The 23,882-nt window shown below is 39.3% G+C and overlaps 1 protein-coding gene across 2 annotated transcripts in view; it reads left to right on the top strand.

Annotated features, from left to right (window-relative positions):
• LOC128515948 (NACHT, LRR and PYD domains-containing protein 3-like) overlaps positions 1–23,882 on the top strand; it is a 48,808-nt gene extending 24,926 nt beyond the window's left edge. Inside the window, exons 1-11 of one of the 2 annotated variants that reach the window (XM_053490216.1) lie at positions 1,711–1,762; positions 2,255–2,373; positions 5,627–5,680; positions 5,778–7,550; positions 8,514–8,720; positions 9,164–9,337; positions 17,930–18,103; positions 18,999–19,172; positions 20,598–20,771; positions 22,628–22,801; positions 23,352–23,882. In XM_053490216.1, coding sequence (XP_053346191.1) covers positions 2,321–2,373; positions 5,627–5,680; positions 5,778–7,550; positions 8,514–8,720; positions 9,164–9,337; positions 17,930–18,103; positions 18,999–19,172; positions 20,598–20,771; positions 22,628–22,793 — 2,949 coding nt within the window. In that variant the 5' untranslated portion in view covers positions 1,711–1,762; positions 2,255–2,320 and the 3' untranslated portion in view covers positions 22,794–22,801; positions 23,352–23,882. Of the gene's footprint in view, positions 1–1,710; positions 1,763–2,254; positions 2,374–5,626; positions 5,681–5,777; positions 7,551–8,513; positions 8,721–9,163; positions 9,338–17,929; positions 18,104–18,998; positions 19,173–20,597; positions 20,772–22,627; positions 22,802–23,351 lie in introns of those variants that run through there. The other variant, XM_053490217.1, reaches the window with a different exon arrangement.

Raw genomic sequence — 23,882 nt, 5'->3', positions numbered from 1 at the left:
AGGCAGTAAGGATGGGCGGACATGTCTCAGCCTCCATCACTCTCAGTACTGGAGCCCCCCAGGGTTGTGTTCTGAGCCCCCTGCTGTACTCTCTGTACACCTATGACTGCGTGGCCACTACCAACTTCACCACCGTCATCAAGTTTGCTGACGACACTGTCGTGGTGGGCCTGATCACCAACAACGATGAGACGGCCTACCTGGAGGAGGTTGGAAATCTGGAGAACTGCTGCCAGAGAAACAATCTCCTCCTGAACGTCAGCAAGACAAAGGAGCTTATAGTGGACTTCAGTACAAAGCAGGTGAGGAACTACCAGACCCCCATCATCAACAGGAGCCCAGTGGAGAGAGTGGACAGCTTCAGGTACCTCGGTGTTCACATCACGCAGGACCTGGCATGGTCCTGTCACATCAACACCGTGGTAAAAAAGGCCCGGCAGCGTCTGTACCACCTCAGATGCTTGAGAGACTTCAGACTGCCCTCCAAGGTGCTCAGGAATTTCTACTCCTGCACCATAGAGAGCATGCTGACGGGAAACATCATGACCTGGTTCGGGAACAGCACCATGCAGGACAGACGAGCTCTACAGAGGGTGGTGCGATCAGCTCAGCTGAGCGCATCATCCGCACCGAGCTCCCTAATCTGCACTCAATCTGCACCAAGCGGTGCTGGACCACCCCGACAATGGACTGTTCAATCAGTTGCGGTCTGGGAAGCGATTCCGCTCCCTGAGGGCCAACACAGAGAGACTGAGGAGGAGCTTCTTCCCGCAGGCGATAAGGTCTCTCAACCACACTACTATGCAGAACTAACAATCTTTTCACAATCAATCAATCAATCAATCAATCTTTATACATCCATGGACACCATGGACAATTCCATCTACCTTCACATCTACACTACATGTTTACGTTTACATTCTGGACCATTGCACAAAGACACTTTAATAACCATTGCACAAAGACACTTTTTCTATGCATATTTGCACACCATTATATTTCTATTTGTTAAGTATATTTCTATTTTCGTACAACATATTTCTATTTTCAGTTTCTATTTTTAGTTCTATTTTCCCTAGTTAAATTTTATTTTAATTTTTTTATTTAATTTTTCTATCGTATTTCTTTTATTCATATTTATTACTTATTATAAGCTTTAATTCTCTTTTTTAAGGTCACTGGCGGTCGTGTAAGCATTTCACTACATTTCGTACTGTGTATGACTGTGTATGTGACAAATAAAATTTTAATTTGATTTGAATTTGAAGCTGCTCAGTTAATAGGTAGTTCCTGTACAAGTGCTTTACAGAGAAAATCTAGTAATTTAATGCACTATTTAATCACCTATTTAATCAGATATTATAGATTTATTTACCATTTTTTATTTATTATTTTAAACAACTCATTTTCAATCCAATAGGCAAAACCCAAATACATTACTTTTGAACTGGGCCAAGATTTAAAGACAATCGGTATAAAAGAATGTGCCAAAATCCAACCAGAATATTGGGAGAGATAAGTAAAGCCATTATCTATTTTTCTATAATAGGGGAGTGAATGCTTTCTTGGATCATAAATCTGTAATATTGATGTCTTTTCACTGTAATTATATATCACCACCACTTTAACATTTGCATAGAAGAATCAGACCAACGAGTTGACTCTCACTTAGAATGAATCCTCCTTAAGAAACTGAAAGTGTTAATCACTCAGACTCAACCATTTTGAGAAGCAGTTGGAAAAGGAAACAAACAACATTGATGTAAGTGTCATACAACAAGTTATTTTTACCAAATTTTTGTTTAATTTAAATTACTTTGTATGAGATTAATAAGTGTTTAAAGAAAAGGGTCTTCATGTTGTTTAAAGTTCTGTTGAGAAGAACACTTATTTCATGACTAGATGAGTTTTTGCTCCTAAAATCAACTACATTTTAATAATGTGTTAACAGTTAATCAAGAATAGCTGTTCATTAACAGCTTCAGAATTGTGGTGCATACATTTTTATCATAAAACAAAAGCTGTATATTTATTTTTGTTGTATATCTGGAAAATGTTCAAACTGCAACTATGTGAGAGTTCAGTCCAAGTGCAGGCTGTACTCTACAGTACATTCAATACTGCAAATACAGGATTCTCTTTTATCAAAGAAGCAACATTCTCCCTATTTTTTTTTTAAAAGTTTTTCATTATAAAAATGATCATGAACTTTACCAATTTGTTCTTTGTTTTCACTAACATTTGTTTATTCCAGCAGAAACAAATCCGACTCTTCAGGACTCAGTGTTGTGTCTCCTGCCCACTGTCCTAATATCCAAGGATGGAAACCTCTGATCTTGAAACAGATAAAGGAACCCCACCTTCAAAAACATGGTAACCAAATATGACTGTTTATTTTAGTCATTAATTGTTCATCTATTCTATACATTAAAAAGTTATGAACAAATTGATGTGGATATGATGGATATGCTGTTGGGAGCAGAAAAAGGGGAGAAGGAGATAATGGGTTTACTAATTTCTCCCAATATTCAGATCGGGTTTTGGTACATTCTTCTACACCGATTGTCTTTAAATCTTGACCCCAGTACAAAAGTAATGTAATTGGATTTTGGCTATTGGGTTAGGAAAGAGTTATTTAAAATAATTTTAAAAAAGGGTTAGGAAGTAACATTAGATCACATAATCTAATCCTGGTTTTGATCTGATATAAATATGTGATTATATAGTATTTTTGTTTTTCTCATAGATTTAATTTAATCATTCGTTACATGTACTGGGGTCAGAGCACAGGTTCAGCCAGGATACAGAGCCCTCTGGATTGGATAGGGTTAACAACTGTGCTCAAGGGCTCAATGTTGGCAGTTGGGGGTCAAACCTCTGACCCTACAATCAGTAACCTAGCCCTAACTGTTTGAGCCACCACTGTCCCCTTTACGCATTCATTTCTTCTACTTTGGCTTTCGGATATTCCCTTTCAGGGGCCGCCACAGCAATCTGTGTCCATCCTACCCTATCCTCCACATCATCTTCTAACTAACTTCATGTCCTCTCACTCCATCCATAAATCTCCCCTTTGGTCTTTCTCTAGACCTCCTGCCTCGCAGTTCCAACCTCAGCATCCTTCTACCAATATAATTACAATCTCTCCCATGAACATGTCCAAACCACCTCAACCTGGCCGCTCTGACTTTATCTCCAAACCATCTCACATGGGATGTCCCTCTGATGAAGTCATTCTTTATCCTATCCATCCTTGTCACTCCCAAAGTGAACCTCAACATCATCTCTGCTACCTCTAGCCCTGACTCCTGTCTTTTCTTCAGTGCCACTGTCTCTAACCCATAGAGCATCGCTGGTCTCAGAACTGTCTTGTACACTTTTCCTTTCATTTTCGCTGATACTCTCATCACATAATACACCCGACACTTTTTTTCCACCAGTTCCAACCTGCCTGTACACGGCTCATCATCTCTTTTCCCACACTCTCCGTTGCTCTGGACTGTTGACCCTAAGTAATTAAAGATTCAAAATTCGATTCAAGATTCAAAGAACTTTATTAATGCCAGAGGGAAATTGCTCTACCTTCACTTTACACTGCCTTTCCCTGTACTCCTGTCTATTCTCTTTAGTCCTCTCAGTGTCCCACTTCTTCTTAGTTAGCCTTTTTCTCTGTATACACTCCTGGACTTCCTCATTTCACCACCTGTCACTTTGTCCACTTTTCCCTTTCCTGATGATGCACCAAGTACCCTCCTACCTGTCTCCAGGATCACCTTAGCTGTAGTTATCCAGTCAACTGGCAGCACCTCCTGACCACCCAAAGTCTGTCTCAACTCCTCCCTAAAACTACACAACGTTCTTCCTTTATCAACTTCCACCACTTGGTCCTCTGCTCTGCCTTTGTCCTCCTCACCTTCCTCCATACCAGGGTAATTTTACACACCACCATCCTGTGCTGTCTGGTAACACTCTTCTCTACCAGGCTACCTACTTTGCAGTCACTGATCTCTTTCAAATTACAACATTGACACAAGATGTCAAACTAAGTGCTTCTGCCTCCGCTCTTATAATGTCACCCTATGTTCCTGCCTCTTCTGGAATAAAGTATTCACTACTGCCATTTCCATCCTCTTTGCAAATTCCACCACCATTTGTCTTCTTGGTTCCTGTCCTGATAACCAAGCCTGCCCATTACATTCTCATCACCTATGTTCCCTTCCCCAACATGTCCATTAAAATTAACAAGTTAATTAAAACACTCACATCTGGGGATGCTCTTCATCTAGAAAGAATTTCTCCTTCTCTTCTAACTCACATCCCAGCTGTGGGTAACCACTAACAACATTATACATCACACCATCAATTTCCAGCTTCAGACTCATGGTAAAAGAACTTGAACCCTGCTCCTAAGCTTTTAGCCTTGCTACCGTTCCACCTTGTCTCCTTCACACAATATATCAACTTTCCTTCTCTGCATTATGTCAACCAACTCGCCAACAAAATGTCAAAGTCCCAACGTTCAAAGTACTGTCACTCTTGCCTTTCCTCTTCTCTCTCTGCCTATGAACAGGCCTTCCTCTTTCCTTCTTCAACCATCAGTAGCCCAATATCCACCAGCACCCTGTAGGTCAACATCACCAGTGGCAGTCATTATAACACTGCCATGACAGATCTGGTATGGAAGTCCTATCAACAAATGTTTTACGTTGAATGCCCTTCCTGCCACAAACCTATACTACTATATATTACTATGACAAAATCATACTACAACAAATAAACAATTGCATACTGCTTTTTAGACTAACAAGTCTGATCTACATTTTAGTTGAATAGCTACACTGAGTGTGTCTTTGTTGTGGTCTTCAGCTCATTTTTACTGGGTGTCCACTTTGGTAGAGTAGCCACAGTCCCAAAGTGCTTTCATTAACTTGGTGACTGAAAGCTCTTTTTGGCAAGACATAGCTCAAATAAGTGTATTCCTGCGTGGAGCAAACTCAAATAGTTTCATTGTTTTTAATCAGTCAAAGTAGCTTGAGTCCACACTCTAGGTATACAGACACCTGATTCCAATTATCTTTTTTAAAGTCATTAACTTAAGGATTCACATAAGTTTTCCACTAGCACTATGATGTTTTTATGTTTCTTTTATGTTTATGTAGTTTATGTTCAGATTTTTCTTGTGTTATTATTTTAGGGACATTATATTTGTCAATATTCTTGACTTAGATGAAGATCAGATCACATTTTATGACAAATTAATGGAGAAAACTATGAAATTTCAAAGTGTTCACATATGTTTTTTTGTCACTGTAAGTTTACTGGCAATATTTCAGTATTGACATTCTAGAGCTTGTGCTTGCGGAAGCAGAGGCCGCTGAGGCCCTGTTTTGAAACTTGCATCAGTTTCCTGATAATCACATGACTGACGCTTTACCACTTCAAAAGAACACAAAACAATATTGCTCACTTTGTGCAATAGCATTGAGAGCATACTGTAATGTATCATATGTTAAATATGTAATAACAAATAAAAACATGCAAATATAAAAATATCAAGAGGTAAAACGGGAGAATGTTTTTCTGAACTTTTTAAATTGTTTATAACAGTTAAATTTTTTGTCCTCAGTGTTCAGCAGGAATTAGGAGACAAAAATGTAAAGATCATGAATACAGATGCAGGGTAAGATCCTAACACCATGAATGTAACACTGACATGATGGCATTAAAAGAGTCCTCCAATAATTAGACCAGTGTATCATACCTTTACTATGTTTCAGGCCTGATGCTGAATCTGCTGTAAATGGATTCCAGAAAAAGTTAACATTAAATTTGCTGAAAAAATATCAGTGTTTGAATGATGTGATAGTAAACCAGGAAAACCGAAAACTGCTGAATGAGATTTACACAGAGCTCTATATAACAGAGGGAGACAGTGGAGATGTTAATAAAGAACATGAGGTGAGACAGATCGAGGCAGCATCCAGGAAAGCAACAACAGAGGAAACACCAATCAAATGCAATGACATCTTTAAACCCTTTGAAAAAGACAAAACCATTAGAACCGTTCTGACAAAGGGAGTTGCTGGCATCGGAAAAACAGTCTCTGTGCAGAAGTTCATTCTAGACTGGGCTGAAGCGAAAGCAAATCAGGTCATCCACCTTATATTTCCACTTCCTTTCAGACAGCTGAATTTAATGAAGGACCAGAAAGTGAGTCTGATGGAGCTCCTTCGTGTCTGTTTTAAGGAAACAAAAGAAACAGAAATATCCAGTTTCGAAAAGGTTCTGTTCATTTTTGATGGATTGGACGAGTGTCGTTTCTCTTTGGATTTCCAGAACACAATAAGAGTGTGTGATGTAACTGAATCAGCATCAGTGCCTGTGCTGCTGATAAACCTGATCAAAGGGAATCTGCTTCCCTCTGCTCTCATCTGGATCACCTCCCGACCAGCAGCAGCTGATCAAATCCCTTCTGAATGTATTGATCGAGTGACACAGGTACGAGGGTTCAATGACCCACAGAAGGAGGAGTACTTCAAGAAGAGGATCAGTGATCAGAGCCTGGCCAATACCATCATCACACACCTGAAGTCATTAAGAAGCCTTTACATCATGTGTCACATTCCAGTCTTCTGCTGGATTTCAGCCACTGTTCTAGAGAGAATGTTGGGTGAAGCAGAGAGTGGAGAGATCCCCAAGACTCTGACTCAAATGTACACACACTTCCTCATCATTCAGATAAACATCATAAGAGAAAAGTACTCAGAGAAGCAGGAGAGTGGTGAAGAAATGCTTCTCAAACTGGGACGACTGGCTTTTCAACAGCTGGAGAAACACAACCTGATCTTTTATGAGGAAGACCTGAGAGAGTGTGGCATTGATGTGAGAGAAGCAGCAGTGTACTCAGGTGTGTGTACACAGATCTTTAGAGAGGAGATTGAGCTTCACCAGAGTAAAGTGTACTGTTTTGTTCATCTGAGTATTCAGGAGCATCTTGCAGCTCTGTATGTGCAGCTGATGTTCATGAAGGGAAAGAGAAATGTTCTTGTACAGACTCAGTCTTCAGAATTGAAAGAAATTACAATCTCAGATGTCCATAAGACTGCTGTCAATCAGGCATTACAGAGTGAGACTGGACATCTGGACATTTTTCTTCGCTTTCTTCTGGGTCTCTCACTTGAGCCCAATCAGGATCTCTTACATTGCTTTGTAACACAGATGAAATGTAACTCAGAGAGCAAAGAGGAAACAGTTCAGTACATTAAAAAACAGATCAGTAGAGATCCTCCTACAGAGAAATCCATCAATCTGTTCCACTGTCTGAATGAACTGGGTAACGATTCTCTAGTGGAGGAAATCCAACAATACCTGAAATCTGGAAAACAAAGTGAACTCACTTCTTCTCAGTGGTCTGCTCTGGTGTTTGTGTTGCTGACATCAGCACATGAACTGGAGGAATTTGACCTGAGTAAATATACCACTCAAGACAACATATCAGATTGGGTTCTTTTGAAGGTGATGCCTGTGATTGCAGAATCAAGAAAAGCAGTGTAAGTAGAGACTAATATAATATAAAGTAAGCTTATACTGTATAATGTTTTTTAAGTAGGTCATACAGAGTGATGTTAATGAGAATAAATGAATGTAGCACAAACAGGGAAATTTACCAAGATGAAAAATAGTTTTGCAAGAATGAATAAATACACAAGGCGGCACAGTGGCTTAGTGGTTAGCACTGTTGCTTTGTACGCCAAAGATCCAGATTTGATTCCTTCCTTGTGGTTTTTCCTCAGGGGACTCTGGTTTCCTTCCATAGTCCAAAGCCGTGTTGATTAGGTTAATTGGCGTTCCCAAATTGCCCGTGGTGTGTGTAATGTATGTGCTCTGCGATTGACTGGATCCTGGTCCAGAGTGTACCCCACATCGTGCCCTAAGTCACCTGGGATAGGCTGTATACAGGATAAAGTAGTATAGACAATGAGTTAGAGTGGGAGAGTAAATACACCTACAGTAACTGATGGCTAGACATAAAGTGTTTATATTAATGTCTGGATCTGATTTCTATTTTAGGTCACAGGTTGTTGATAAGCAAATTACTTTATTAAACTTGCTTTTAACTACAAGCAATGTGCATTCACTTTTAAGGTAGGCTTACATTCAAATGTCAGACAGACTTAAATGTCTAAGTTTATTATGATTTGATTTGATTATGATTTAATGGAGGGCATTGACAGGTAGAGGTAGGTTTCTGGCCTACCATGCAGAAGGCCCGGGTTCAATGCCCAAAACCCAATCACTGGATGCAGTAGCAGTCCCAAGCCTGGATAAAATGGGAGGGTTGCGTCAGAAAGGGCACCTGGCCTTAAAACCTGTGCCAAATTGAGGGACAGATCAGTTGGTCCACTGTGGCAACACCTCGATGGGAGCAGCCGAAAGACCAACAACAGTTAAAAATGTTATGTCTTGTTCCTTAATTTGCCCTTGTTCATTATATATACTTTTATTTCCTCCAGTATCAATTGTCATACAATGAAATGGAGAAGCTGGACAGCTCTTGACTCAGTGCTCAGCTCAAACTCTGACAGCAGAACCTCCAATCTGAGAGAACTGCATCTGAGAGTGGGTACAATTGATCTGTCTCAGAATAATCTAGGTGACTCAGGAGTAAAGCATCTCTCTGCTGTACTGGAGGATCCTCACTGTAAAGTAGAAGCACTGAGGTAAGATCATCACTCTGAGAGCTGCTGAAACTTTCTACACAGTACAACTTGAACATACATTAGTCGTTAGGAAAAAATCTACTCAAATGTGCTGACAATGAGATTGGCGAACATTAAAAGTTAATCAAATATAATTAATTACTGTTTAAATAATCCATTAGTACTGTTCAGGTCAATAACTCTCAACGAGAGTGGTAATGTTTTGGTTAGTGTAAAGTATAACTTGTAAGGAAAAAGGAAAGACACACCAACATGAGAATTACTTTGTGTGTTTGTGTAACAGTTATGATATTGATATTGTCTGTGTGTTTCTTATGTGTTAACAGAATGGTCAGTCTTACCACATTCTTATCAATACTTTTACATGCAGAGATTATTTTTTTTAACATATTCTATTAAGAGAAATATGGGTTGATGAAAAGTGTCTCATTGTGTCCCTGCAGGTTGTTTAATTGTGGTGTCTCAGGTGAAGGCTATGCTGCTCTGGCTTCAGCTCTAAAATTTAACCCCTCACACCTAAGAGAACTACACCTGTCTAATAATATACTAGGAGATTCAGGAGTAAAACATCTTTGTACTTTCCTGGAGAATTCACACTGTAACCTGGAGATATTTGGGTAAGATAATCTCACTGAGAGTCACATGACCTGATCGTCTAGATGTCACCTTCTCTAATAGTGAAGCTGTCGTGGAGGTTTAAGTTATATTATCTATTATCAAAGATTTTTTTCTCTTTGCATATATTATCTATTATCAAAGAATTTTTTCTCTTTTTTCGCTGTTATGAACGTCAGTGTAGGGGATGTTAATGGAGCTGCCAAGATTACTTTAAGGTGAATGGAGGTGCAGGGCCTAGACGAGGTTTTGGGGAACGTTTGGAGCAGATAACCCGGGGAGTGTTTGTGCAACTGTTTTTCAATTTAATTTTATTTGTATAGCACTTTTAATGATGAAACTCCACTTGAGAACATCCAGAATGATCACTATTTAAATCTACAAACTGATAATATAACCGTTCCAGCTCTTTAAAGCCAGTTTTGTTATATATAAAATAAAAAAATAAATAAAAGTGTCCAACTTTGCAATAACCTAGAAGGCAGTGTTACAAGTATTACCAAAATATATATAATGCACCAGAATAAACGAAAGTCATTTGCCAGCATATATTGAATCTTTACATAAACATAAGAATATACAAATTCCAACTATATAAAACATTCTCAAACATTATGATCAATGTCCAACATGAATATATGGTCATATAAATGTCCATCTCAGATCTTAGGTGAGAAAACCCATTGACAAAGAGTAAAGTCTTATCTTTTGTAGGGTAGATTGATGAATTGATAACAAACACAGATTTGAATGGTTGTCTTCCTTGGGATAGGCCAAAAGTCCATTAGGTAGTCCATTAAGTTCATAGGCAGTTGCAATCTTGCTCCCTAACTCCAAAAGCAAAAATCATCTACAAAAGAAAACTTAATAAATTGAATTAATAAATTCCTAAACATTAACCCTCTTAATTGCTACCCCAAAACCAAAAAATATAGAAAGACACCTATCAAACTCACGGTTGAGCAGCGAACAAATGTTTCCCTAACCAGGATCCTTTAGAAAAGTAGCATCTACCATGAGATAACAACTGAATCTGCCTCTGGTTCTACTGCTTCCTCTTTTATTTAAACTAGCGAGTTGCTAATGGTGCCCCTAGTGGTCAGGATGAACATACCACATACACATTAAACAAGGTAACAAGACGTGACCGTTACACATCTCCCCCTTCATTTGGAACCGTTACTCAGAGTACCATAGAAAGGCTTTAGATTTTGTACATGATGGGTATCAACCTGATCAGGATCATCAATAAAAGAAATAGAATAATTAACGGGGCCAAGACATTTTACAATCCTAGCAGGACCTTTCCACTTAACAGCAAGTTTAGCCATAAATCTCTCACTAGCACGTGACAAAGGATGAGTGCGAACCCAAACCAAATCTCCAACTTGGTAATGAGCAGTCTTTCTCTGGAGATCATAGTATCATCTTTGCTTTGCCTGAGCCCGTTCCAAATTCTTTTGCACAGTATTTATCAGCTCCCTCTGTCTCTCCAACACGGGGTATGCTGGACTGTCTGGGTCAGAAGGTCTATGAATAGCTCTCTCTAGAAGTCCTTTTAGTTTCCTGCCTAGCGCAACTTCAGCTGGAGTGAAGCCAGTACTTTCCTGCCAAGCAGTGTTTATTGCAAAACGAAACTCTGCCAACTATCTGTCCCAGTGCCGATGGTCTCAGACATAGGACGAGATCATAGTTTTAAGTGTACGGTTGACCCTTTCCGTGAGGTTAGCCTGGGGATGTGCCATAGTAGCCAACTTCTGGATGACATTCCATTGCTTACATACTAGACTGAGGAGATGGGAAGTAAATTGAGTTCCTCAATCAGACACCAAATACATTGGAGTTCCCCACCTGGTAAAGATTTCCTCTATTAAAATGCGCGCAATCTGAGGTGCTTTAGCCACCCGCAGAGGGAACAAGTCCACCAATTTCGAACAGTAGTCTACAACAACAAGGAAATGTTCATTTAACTTTGAACTCTTCGGAAATGGCCCCATGAGATCGATCCCTAGCATGTGTCCAGGTTCTACCACTGGGGTTGACTGCATACGCCCGGCCAGTTTAGAAATTAAGGGTTTGTGCTGTTGACAAACCTGACACTCTTTGCAATATTTCCAGATGTCCGAATGTAGTGTGGGCCAATAACAGATGTCTACCAACCTCAGTAGAATCTTTAACCTGCCAAGGTGCCCACATAAGGGGTTATCATGTGCATATGTGATGAAGTCTTCGTAGGCAAGCCGGAATGACTAGCTGTAATTTGGGTCCTTTCTGCCCATCAGGCATGCTTCGAAAAAGAAAGCCATTTTTTAACAGGTAATGTATTCGGGTTGGATCTGGATGCTTGAGTGACTTGGCTTTAGTGGTGAGTTCCTGAACTTCTGGATCATCCTGTTGTGCTCTAGCAATCTCAGACCAATTAATTGGAAAGCTAGAAAAAGACTCTTTTTTCGTTTTTCGAAAAAGAGTCTTGTGGTTGGATATGGGCTATGAAGGGGAGCAAAGCAGTATCTGAAACTACGTGAAAGAGTGTCTGGTACAATGTTGCACTGCCCTTTGCGATACTTGACACTGAAATCAAATTTCTGTAGTCGAATAGCCCGTCGACTCAATCTAGAAGAGGGCTTTGGGTGAATTAACACCCATGTGAGAGCCACGTGATCAGTTATTATTTCAAATGTCCTGCCTTCTAAATAAGGTCTTTACTTCTCTACAGCCCATATACAGTAACTGCACAGCAATCCTTTTCTAAAACAGAATATGACCTTTCAGGCCCTTGCAAAAGGCGTGAAGCATATGCAATGACGTGTTCAATCCCTTCTATCTCTTGTGTCAGCATAGCTCCCAAGCCAACATTGCTAGCAGCGGTTTGAACTATAACAGGCCTCGTCAAATCAGAAGCAATTAAAATAGGTGCCCTGATCAGTTCTTGTTTGATCAACTCAAATGACATTTGACATTCTTCAGTCCAGGTCCATGTTGCCCCTTTCCTTTTTAAAGCATGCAATGGGGCAGTTTCTCAGAAAAAATTGGAATAAACCTTTGATACCATCCTGCAAGTCACAAAAATCGTTGTGCATCCTTCAGACATTGAGGGACAGGAAACTGAGTAACAGCTTCTACCTTAGCCGGGTCAGTTTAAATTCCATTCCTGGATACCACATGCCCCAAAAACATTAAAGACTTCTGCATGAGATTGCACTTCTGTAAATTCAGCGTGAGCCCTGCTTTGAAAGGACAGTGAAATACCCCCTGCAAGTGGGTTAAATGTTCTTCTTCTGTCTAAGAATAGACCACAATGTCATCGATATAGACAAAACAACTTTTTCCCTTTACATCCTTTAGTACCAACTCCATCAATTGCTGAAAAGAAGCAGAAGCATTTTTTAGCCCAAAAGGTAAACAAAGAAATTCAAATAAACCAGATGAGGTCAAAAAAGCAGTCTTGGGAATGCTTTCAGGTTCCATCTCAACCTGCCAATACCCACTTTTAAGATCTAGGGTACTGAAAATTGCAGCTCCATGAAGAGACTCGAGGATATCCTGTATCTGTGGCATAGGATATGCGTCTAGTAGAGTCTTTGTCCGCCCCCTTTTTTAGGTACAAGGACAATTGGAGCAGCCCATGGAGATGTTGAAGGCTGAATAATTTGTCTATCAATCATCATATTTATCTCTTGATCGATAAAGAGCTGATTCTCAGAAGATACTCGATAGGCTTTCCGGCGAACAGGTACTTCATTAGTGGTTATGATGCAATGTTTGACTACATTGGTATGACCGATCTCAGGGGTGCATACTGTGGGCCAATCTTTCATGAGTTGTTCCAGTTGTGACTTTTGTTCCAAAGATGTATCTGCCTTGATGATTAATTGATGGATAAGTGAGTGGGTTTCAGGTGACTCTTCTAGTATTGGTAAGGTCAAGTAAAAAGACAACAAAGCATTGGTATAACAGACAGGTAAACTAGTAGAACAGGCAGGGAGGAATGGAAATGCTTCTTCTTGGTATTCTTTTGTGGCAGACAGAATATACAGAGATTTATGAAAATCCAAACAAATTCCATCTGCCATAAGGAAATCCATTCCTAAGATTATAGGCACAGTAAGATCCACATTCCTCATTACATACAAGGTCAGTGCAAGTTTCCTCACCATCCTTCTACTGATATATTCACCATCTCCCCTCTGAACATGTCCAAACCTCTTCAATCTGGCCTCTCTGACTTTATCTCTAAAACATCTAACATGGATTGTCCCTCTGATGAACTCATTCTTGATTCTATCCATCCTTGTCACTCCCAAAGAGAACCTCACCTCAATCTTCAGCTCTGCTACCTCCAACTCTGCCTCCTGTCTTTTCTTCAGTGCCACTGTCTCTAAGCCGTAGAGCATCGCTGGTCTCACAACTGTCCTGTACACCTTTCCATTCATTCTCGCTGATACTCTTTTCTCGCACAACACACCTGAAACCTTTCTCCACCCATTCCAACCTGCCTGTACCCGCCTCTTCACCTCCTTTCCACACTCTCCATTGCTCTGGACTGTTGACCCTAAGTACCTAAAGTCCTGCACCTTCTTTACCTCTGCTCCCTGTATCCTCACCATTCCTCTTGGGTTCCTCCCATTTACACACATGCATTCCATCTTACTGCGGCTAACCTTCATTCCTCTGCTTTCCAGAGCATACCTGGACCTCTCCAAAGTTTCTTCCACCTGTTTCCTGCTCTCGCTACAAAGCAAATGTCATCTGCAAACATTATAGTCCATGGAGACTCCTGTCTAACCTCATCTGTCATCCTGTCCATCACCAGAGCAAACAAAAATGGGCTTAGATCTGATCCTTGATGCAGACCCACCTCCACCTCGAACTCTTCTGTCACACCTACAGCACATCTTACCACTGTCTTACAGCTCTCATACATGTCCTGCACCACTTTAACATACTTCTCTGCCACTCCAGACTTCTTCATACAACACCACAGCTCCTCTCTCGGCACCATGTTGTACGCCTTATCTAAATCTACAAAGACACAATGCAGCTCTTTATTACCTTCTCTGTACTTCTCCGCCAGCATCCTCAAAGCAAATACTGCACCTGATGTACTCTTTCTAGGCATGAAACCATATTGCTGCTCACAAATGCTCACCTCTGCCCTTAACCTAGCTTCCACTACTCTTTCCCACTGCTTCATTGTATGGCTCATTAGCTTTATGCCTCTGTAATTGCCACAGCTCTGCACATCCCCCTTGTTCTTAAAAATCAGCACCAATACACTTCCCCTCCATTTTTCTGGAATCCTCTCACTCTCCAAGACCATGTTAAACAAACTACTTCCACAGGTATGTCATCAGGACTAACAGTCTTTCCACTCTTCATCGTCTTCAATGCCCTTCTCACCTCACTTTTACTGATATTTGCTACCACAACAGTCACCTCTTCTACTCCCAGGGTGCACACCCTGACCAATATACATTGCAGCTCTGAGTGTGGGAATGAATTCTCCAAGATTTGCACTTTGAATTCATTACCGCCACAAATTGATTAGGACCATTATAGTTTTTTTGACCATTTCTTGTTTGTGTAAACACATGCAACACAATCAGAAGTTCTCCCAAACACCGCTGCTATTCTTTTTGCACAATGTGGGGTTAGCCCAGCTTACTAAATGGCATAGCATTCCCTGAGTTCAGATATTGTAAATAATTGTAGTCCAAGGAATTCTAGTTTACTGCCAATTTTGTGAACATTAAAGAATATTATTAGAATAGGGCCGTAGCATAGATATCAATCCCCTTACCACATTTCCGCTTCTTTACATACTATATATACATTCAGTATTCATGCATTGTATTTTATGCTAGTCTTTTTCATTACAGGATTCAGACTTTTACCTTCTTTATTATAATTGATATTGTTATATACAGTAAAGGAACTGCATAAGATTCAGAGTTAATTTATCTCACTTATGAAGGGAGGCAGGATGCAAGTGCATATATTAATATTAAGTGTGAATCTCACTCTCTCTCATCATCTATACCGCTTTATCCTGTATTCAGGGTTGCAGGAACCTGGAGCCTATCCCAGGGGGCTTAGGGCACAAGGCGGGGTACACCCTGGACAGGATATTAAGTGTAAATATAATTAAATAAAACAAACTCAATATACAAACATGAACATGAATACAGAAACCTGGGATAGTGCTATGCTAATGGTGATGATGCTAAGATGCAGGTGAATACAGTTATAACCATGTGATGGAAGGGTGCATGCTGGGAAAATTGCAACTGGAGTTAGGTGCAAATTTCAACATAAAGTCCTGAAATGCAAGTTTGAAATAAATCCCTCATAAACCGATGATATTTATATTGAAACATCCATCAAACTTTAGTTATCATTTCCCAGCATGCACCCCTCCATCACTTGGTTATAATTGTTTTGTACACAGGTTTTAAATAAACGTATTAACATAAGGCAGACACCACAGGTCACATGTATTACACTGCCATTTGTACTGAATAGGTTCACACTATATCAGGGGAAGGCCAGTTCAAACCCAGAGAGTCATAGTCCTGCACATTTCAGCTCCAGCCCTGAAAAAAAAAAACCTCACCTGTCTGTAGCCTTAGTAATCCTGATGACCTTGATTAGCATGTTTAGGTGTGTTTGATTAGGGTTGGAGCTGAACTCTGCAGGATTACAACTCTTTAGGACTGCTCTCCTGCACTATATCATGTGTGTGTGCTTTAATTGGTGTGCACAGTTAAACACACACAGAAAGTTTTTTTTTTTTTTTTTAATGAACTGAAGTAATTTTATGTAATCTAATATAAGGTATGTTTAATTATGATTTAACTCCAACATCACTACATAAGTCTGGCCAGTGTGTTAAGCTTTTTACTGCACTCTTTGATTAGTGAATTACAGTGGCGGGGGGGGGGGGTAGTATTTAGTTAACCACCAATTGTGCAAGTTCTTTCACTTAAAAAGATAAGGGAGGACTGTAATTTTCATCATAGATACAGTATACCTCAATATAATTTTTTTAAAGCCGGAAATCACATTGTAGGATTTTTAAAGAAATTATTTGCAAATTATGGTAAAAAATATGTATTTGGTCAAAAAAAAATTATCTCATTACTTTGTTATATCCCCTTCGTTGGCAATGACGAAGGTCAAACGTTTTCTGTAAGTCTTCACAAGGTTTTCACACACTGTTGCTGGTATTTTGGCCCGTTCCTCTATGCAGATCTTCCCTAGAGCAGTGATGTTTTAGCGCTGTCGCTGGGCAACACAGTCTTTCAACTCCCTCCAAAGATTTTCTATGGGGTTGAGATCTGGAGACTGGCTAGGCCACTACAGGACCTTGACATGCTTCTTACAAAGCCAATCCTTTATTGGCCGGGTGGTGTGTTTGGGATCATTGTCATGCTGAAATACCCAGCCACATTTCATCTTCAATGCCCTTGCTGATGGAAGGAGGTTTTCACTCAAAATCTCACTATACAGGAGCCATTCATTCGTCCTGGTCCCTTTGCAGAAAAACAGCCCCAAAGCATGATGTTTCTACCCCATGCTTCACAGTAGGTATGGTGTTCTTGGATGCAACTCAGCATTCTTTCTCCTCCAAACGCGAAGGTCTACATTGGTTTCATCTGACCATATGATATTCTCCCAATCTGGATCATCCAAATGTTCTCTAGCAAACTTCAGATGGACCTGGATATGTACTGGTTCAAGCAGGGGGACACGTCTGGCACTGCAGGATTTGAGTTCCCTGGTGGCACAGTGTACACCTGAACACCTTTGTTACTTTGGTCACAGCTCTCTGCAGGTTATTTACTAGGTCCCCCAATGTGATTTTGGGATTTTTCATCCCACGGGGTGAGATCTTGCGTGGAGCCCCAGATCGAGGAAGCCTTGTATGTCTTCCATTTTCTAATAATTGCTCCCACAGTTGATTTCTTCTTCACTCCAAGCTGCTTACCTATTGCAGATTCACTCTTCCCAGCCTGGTGCAGGTCTACAATTTTGTTTCTCGTGTCCTTTGACAGCTCTTTGGTCTTGGCCATAGTAGAGTTTGGAGTGTGACTGTTTAAGGTTGTGGACAGGTGTCTTTTATACTGATAACAGATGCCATTAATACAGGTAACCAATGGAGGACAAAGGAGCCTCTTAAAGAAGAAGTTACAGGTCTGTATGAGTCATTGTACAGTAGGTGACCAAATACTTATTTTACCTAGGAATTTCCCATTAATTCATTAAAAATCCTACAATATAATTTTCTTGATTTTTATCTTATTTTGTCTCTCATAGTTGTGGTATATCTTTGATGAAAATTATAATGATCAAAATGTTCCGGATATTTTTTTCCTATTTTGTCTCTCATAAGACCAGGGGGGGGGGGGGGGTTGGTATAGTGCCTATGCTCATCTCCTAACATCACAAATATAAATTGATTGTCAATGTTTATTATTTATACAAAAACAGCTGCTCAGGAGTGGAGATGTACTGGTTTAGACTGGCTTTAGTTGATTTTAACATATTTGTTAACAGGTGATGTATATTTACTGATAAAGAGCCTGTCTCTACAGGTTGTGTTACTGTGATATCTCAGATGAAGGCTGTGCTGCTCTGACCTCAGCTCTCAGATTAAACCCCTCACACCTGAGACAACTGGATTTGTCTGGAAATAAACTAGGAGACGCAGGAGTGAAACATTTCTCTGATATCCTGAAGGATCCTCAATGTAAACTGGAGAAATTGAGGTAGGACTGCATGATTTGGTCACAAGTAAGACACATTATCTAATAGTGAGACTAAAAAAGACACTTACAGAGAAATTACTGTGCTTTTAGAGGTCTGTAGGTTACCTTAGGTCTTGTTTATTTTACAATAATTAGCCATGATTATAGAATAAGGGTGGAATGGTGGCTTAGTGGTTAGCACTATTTCGTTACTCCTTTATAGTCCTGGTTAGAATCTAACATCAGGGGTTTGCATGTTATATGATATCTCTGTGCTTGGTGTTTTTTTTTTTCTGGGGACCCCGTTTTCCTTTCACAGTCCAAATACATGGAGATTAGGATAATTGCTGTTTCCAAATTGCCCTGAGAGTGTCCCTCCAAGCTCATCAGAGAGTATGGCTGTTCCTCTCAACCTGTCTTGGCTTCTTCTACAGTAGCAGTCGATATGGACAACCCCCCCCCCCCCCCCCCAAAAAAAAAAAAAAAGCTCAAAGGAACTGATGCCAGTGGAGGTCTGAGGCATCTTTCGCATAACAAACTGGATATAGGAAAGTGGGAAATTTCAATTCCATATTTTTTCATTAAATACCAGTTGCATCATCTCCTTCATGACTGAGTTGAACCATGTCAGCATGCCATTGGTCTGTGCATGGGCCAGATGTTTTTGACCTGTAACAACTGTCATAGATCCATCAATAATTTTTTGATCCATCATTAGTTGCATACCTTGGTCAGTGATTAGAACGTTTGCTGATGCAGCTCTCCACACCTTTGACTGGTGTGTGAACAAATGTACAGTATATAAAGTTCATGGTCAGTCTGGAGTTTTCAGAAGTTTAATATTATTAAAACCAATTAAACTAAATATAACACTATATATTATCACTATAACTAGTGTTACATTGTCTCTTTTCAGGATGTGTGAATGTGCCATCTCAGTTGAAGGCTGTGCTGCTCTGGCTTTAGCTCTGGGATCAAACCCTTCATACCTGAGAGAACTAAATTTGTCTAAGAATCCTATAAAAGACTTAGGAGTGAAGCATCTCTCTGCTGTACTGGAGAATCCTCACTGTATAGTGGAGATACTGAGGTAAGATCATCTCTCTGTGAGACACGTTCTAAACAGTAACTCTGAAACAGTTCATATATACTGTCATTTATTACTTATTACTAAGTAATACTACTTTTCGTGAACGTTTATGCTATGAACCTCCCATTCTCCACCATCACAAAGGTGATGTACTGAATTCATGTCTGATGACTGCGAAGGACACTGAAAAACACTGACCTCACTGTCATGTTCATGAAACCAGTTAGAAATATTTTTCTTTGTGTATTACACACTGGAAGTTGCCATAAAAAGACCGTAAATTGTCTATTTATATTATGTCTATGGTCAGCAACAATACTCAAATCAAGCTGGGTTATTTTCAGTTTGTATAAAATTGGTGAGCTGTACCCACTTCAGCTTTAGTTTTCTAACAAAAGTAGGAACATGATGTGCTCTTTCTCCTATTGTAGCCCCTCCGATCCAGGGCTTTTTTTTCTGATCCAGATTATTCCTTCTCTTAACAGAATTAGAGAGAGGTTATCTGTTACTACAGGCCTTCTGGCAGCTTGTACAAGTTTGGCCAGTCACTGTATTCCTCTTGTATCAACAAGCCATTTCTGTCTGCAGAATTGCTTTCTTTATTCCACATACTGTGTAGCATCTAGAGACTGTTCTATGTGATAACTCCTTATGATTATTAATGACGGTGTACGTGCATGTTATTCACAAGTTCTGACGCGTGTCTTTGTTACACAGTGTCACTGACGACTCCAGACGTTTCGTTGATTTCTTTGTCTCTTGTTTATTTTCAACATCAAAAACAACGGTTGTTACAGTTTCTTGCATAAATCCACTGTAGTCACGACAAGTCGCTTGCTGTGTTCTGTAGCTTCGATAGATTACAGTTACAACAACTTATTTTACTGTATTCCTTTTAGCTTACTGTCTCACGGTCAAAAGCTTGTGTGCTCCACACCTTTCTGTATCCTTCCGTGTCTCTACAACAACTAACGTGCGTGATAGACATGCAACTGCATAACTGTGGGATGATGTCACAGAACAACTCATGAAATGATGTCACAATACAAATTATATGTATGATACTTAATGCTTAATGCTTCACTAGTAAACTGAAATAAGATAAACATAACAACAAATCACAAGAATGAAATATGGCCCTTACAGACGGAACAATCCAAACCAACTAGCCTTGCAGCAACAAACATAGCACAGTCAAAACCATTGAGATCATATTTTCCCTACTCCAGTGTTTGATATGAACATTAATAAACGCTTGTAACGTTTGTGCACTGCATGGCCGCTGCTCAATTGGCTAAATAGGTAATTGTGTAAATTAGTAGTTCCACTAGTGTTCCTAATAAAGTGTTCAGTGAGTCAGTACAGTATATTACACTGAACACAAGTATAAAACCAAGATGTAAATGTGTAATCGTGTCTCTGCAGGTTGTTTCAGTGTGATCTCTCAGGTGAAGGCTGTGCTGCTCTGGCCTCAGCTCTGATATCAAACCCCTCACATCTGAAAGAACTGCATCTGTCTGAGAATAATCTAGGAGACTCAGGAGTGAAGCATCTCTCTGCCCTACTGGAGAATCCTCACTGTAAACTGGAGGCACTGAGGTAAGAAGTGTCACATGACCTGCCCTTTTTTGATTCGGTGTGTGTCATAGTGTGTTATTTTTGCTACCACAGTACTCTACAGCTCTGAGCTTAATAGCTGTGTAGTCCATGATGCATACATCCTGAAGAGTTCAACTGCATTGTTGTGCTGTATCTCTTTGAGATACAGAGTTTTCTCTTTGAGATTCAGCATTTTTGGCTACATTTAGCAGGTCATATGACCACCTCACCTCCCACCACTGAGGTAAGATCATTCCTATGAAAGTCATATGGCCTGCTCCTTCATAAGACATATTTTCTACTAGTACGATGGATATTGAGTTCTGGTTTTATCTTTCAACAGTTTTATCTTACACATAGAAACACAAAGTCTACTGATCTTTATGTGAAAAAATTCCCCAAAATGCTCAAATAAACACTTCCATAAATCCATAAAGCAGACAAAAAGCATACTAAATAAATAATAGGAAGAAAAAAAGTCTAAAGAACTATGTAGGAATCAATTTACAGGAAGAAACTTTCCTTACAGATGAAATTCAGTGTTGTTCGACCTCTGACTTTGAAGATTGGGGGGGAAGAGCAAAAGACCTCATGAAAGTCTCTGTTAATCTAATCAAAAAAAAAGTTTTTGGTGGTAAAACACCATAGAGAAAGTCAGTGGTACTTGTCTTAGTTTACAAATCATAAAATATTTTTTATTATTATTTGAACAATTTGACAGTAAAATGTAATAAATTAAATTTCCAGACTTTAACCAATTTTGGCAAATTATTATTCCCTGACACAAAATGTTTAATTTGAATTCCAATACATAATTAAGCAAAGCGTGATACACAGCCACAATTTGTTTGAGCAAAAGCAAACATCCAGTCTTCTTGTTTTCTCCCGTCATGTAAACAGGGAGTGAAGATACTTTCTGTGCTGCTGTGAATGTTTTAAATGTGTTCAAAAGTTGTTGTTTTTTTAACAAACAAATGAATGGAAAATGTTGAAGCCAAGAAAAGGAGGTTTCCAGTCTGCTACTCCCATTGCAGACACTCCAGCTGTACTAAATGACAAGCATGTGTTGCTTAACAGCCACAATACATTCTGCGAAACAGGACAGGATTTGAATGTTGTTAAAAAATCATGTTATATACTTCAAAAAATGTATGATAATGTCGTGTAAGGACTGTGGTCAAGAAATAAGTATGCATGAGCGATTTGTGTTCAAGAGGCAAGAGTTGCACATGGTGTGCAAGTAAGAGGATAGAAGGAATCAGCCCTTCCCTTTTTTCATTTTACACAGTAACACTCTCTTATTTAAGTTTCACACACACACACACACACACCCACACACACACACACACACACACACACACACTCACATTAACAGAAAGACTTGCATAGGAAAAAACTAATTACCCTGCACTTTACTTTTAGTGTTGGGGGGGGGGGGGGGGATGGGCGGTGGTGTGTGAAGGCGAGAGGAGGAAGGTGTGTGTGTGTAAAGCAATAGGAGGGGTGTGTGTGTGTGTGTGAAGGGGCATGGTGTCAAATTACACGTACACTTTACACGCATGCTGTACACACACGCATACAGACACAAAATAAAATATGTTGTACACACACACAGGCGGTCACAGTGTTATAGTAAACAGTACACGCGTTGATTATACCAGTAAGAGACGAGCACTAAGACCCAGCAGGGGAGAGGATTATATATGATATATATATAAACTGCAATAATGGAATTATCTCAATTTGTTATCAAACTGTTCAAAAATCCATTTAAAAAAAATTCAACTCTTTAAGAAGACTCTTAAAGAAGTGCGATGTGCATAACCTCGGACTAACTACTGTGTTTCTCTCTGCAGGTTGTGTCAGTCTGGTGTCACAGATGAAGGCTGTACTGCTCTGGCTTCAGCTCTGAGATCAAACCCCTCACACCTGAGAGAACTGCAGCTGGAACAGAATAAAATAGACGTCCCAGGGAGGAATCTGCTCTCTGCTCTACAGGATGATGAAGGTTATAAGCAATAAGAACTGAGGTGCGTCATGACATTTTATGATAAAGTCTAGAAGAAACAATTATTAAAAAAAAAAAAAAAAAAAAAACTCAACCTCAAAAAAACATTCAGTTCTTTATTTTTCTTTAGTTTATATTACTATTTAATCATTATTTTTTATGATGATGCTTTTTAATAAATCTTTTTGCAATAAAACACAACCACTTTACTCACCATAACACTTCTGGCAGAGCCACACCTCCAAACCATGTCGTCCCTCATCCCTGTACAATTCACTGCAGCTTATTCTTACACTCTGTGAATAAATGTACAGATAGAATACGAATGAAACCACACAATAGTGTTAATACTAATATTTAAAACATTACAACACAGCGTGTGATTGGATCAGAGCCGTGATGTGGAACGTCTGCTGATGTTCCTGTTAGAAACTTGTGCACAGATGTTAATGAGTGAAGAAATGTTGAATTACAATTTCTAAACATGAAGTAATAATGTTTCCCCTCGATCATGACGTACCACTGATCAGTTTGTGGTAAATAATTCACACGTTTATTTTTTTTTTATTTAGTCTGTAGTGAACATTTGTGGGGGTGAAGGAGACTCAGCATGTTCCTGCATTGTTTTAAGATGGACATATAAGATGAGTGGAGTTCTGATTCCACCTGCAGTTATCATGATTAATCCTTCACATTTGTTCCTGGTCAAACCTCGACAAAGGGAACATGAACATGTTTGGCTTTATTTCAGTGTGTGTATGTTATTCAACTCTGTTTTAATGCTTTTAATGTTTACAAATGTTTGAGAATGTGAATTTTTTTATTTTGTGAAATGATATTTTTATACTGGATTTTCTACTTCAAAATGCTTTAAAAACAGAAATATTTAGTGTATTTTTTAATTATAATATTTCAGTATATTACAATGCTATATTTTACCTTGATGAAAGTGCAAATGGCAGAAATTTGTTAATGGTTCTGTTGAATGGAGGAGTTGTCTAAGTGAGAAATCTATTCAACAAAATTTCAATTGTTCTGTTGATTGTTACTTTGATATATTAAGTATTATATTTATTTCAATAAATATGTCATCTTTATATTAA

This window comes from Clarias gariepinus, chromosome 28, assembly GCF_024256425.1.
Source record: "Clarias gariepinus isolate MV-2021 ecotype Netherlands chromosome 28, CGAR_prim_01v2, whole genome shotgun sequence".
NCBI lineage: Eukaryota > Metazoa > Chordata > Actinopteri > Siluriformes > Clariidae > Clarias > Clarias gariepinus.
The sequence above is the reverse complement of the archived record's forward strand: the minus strand, read 5'-3'. Positions and strand labels throughout refer to the sequence as shown.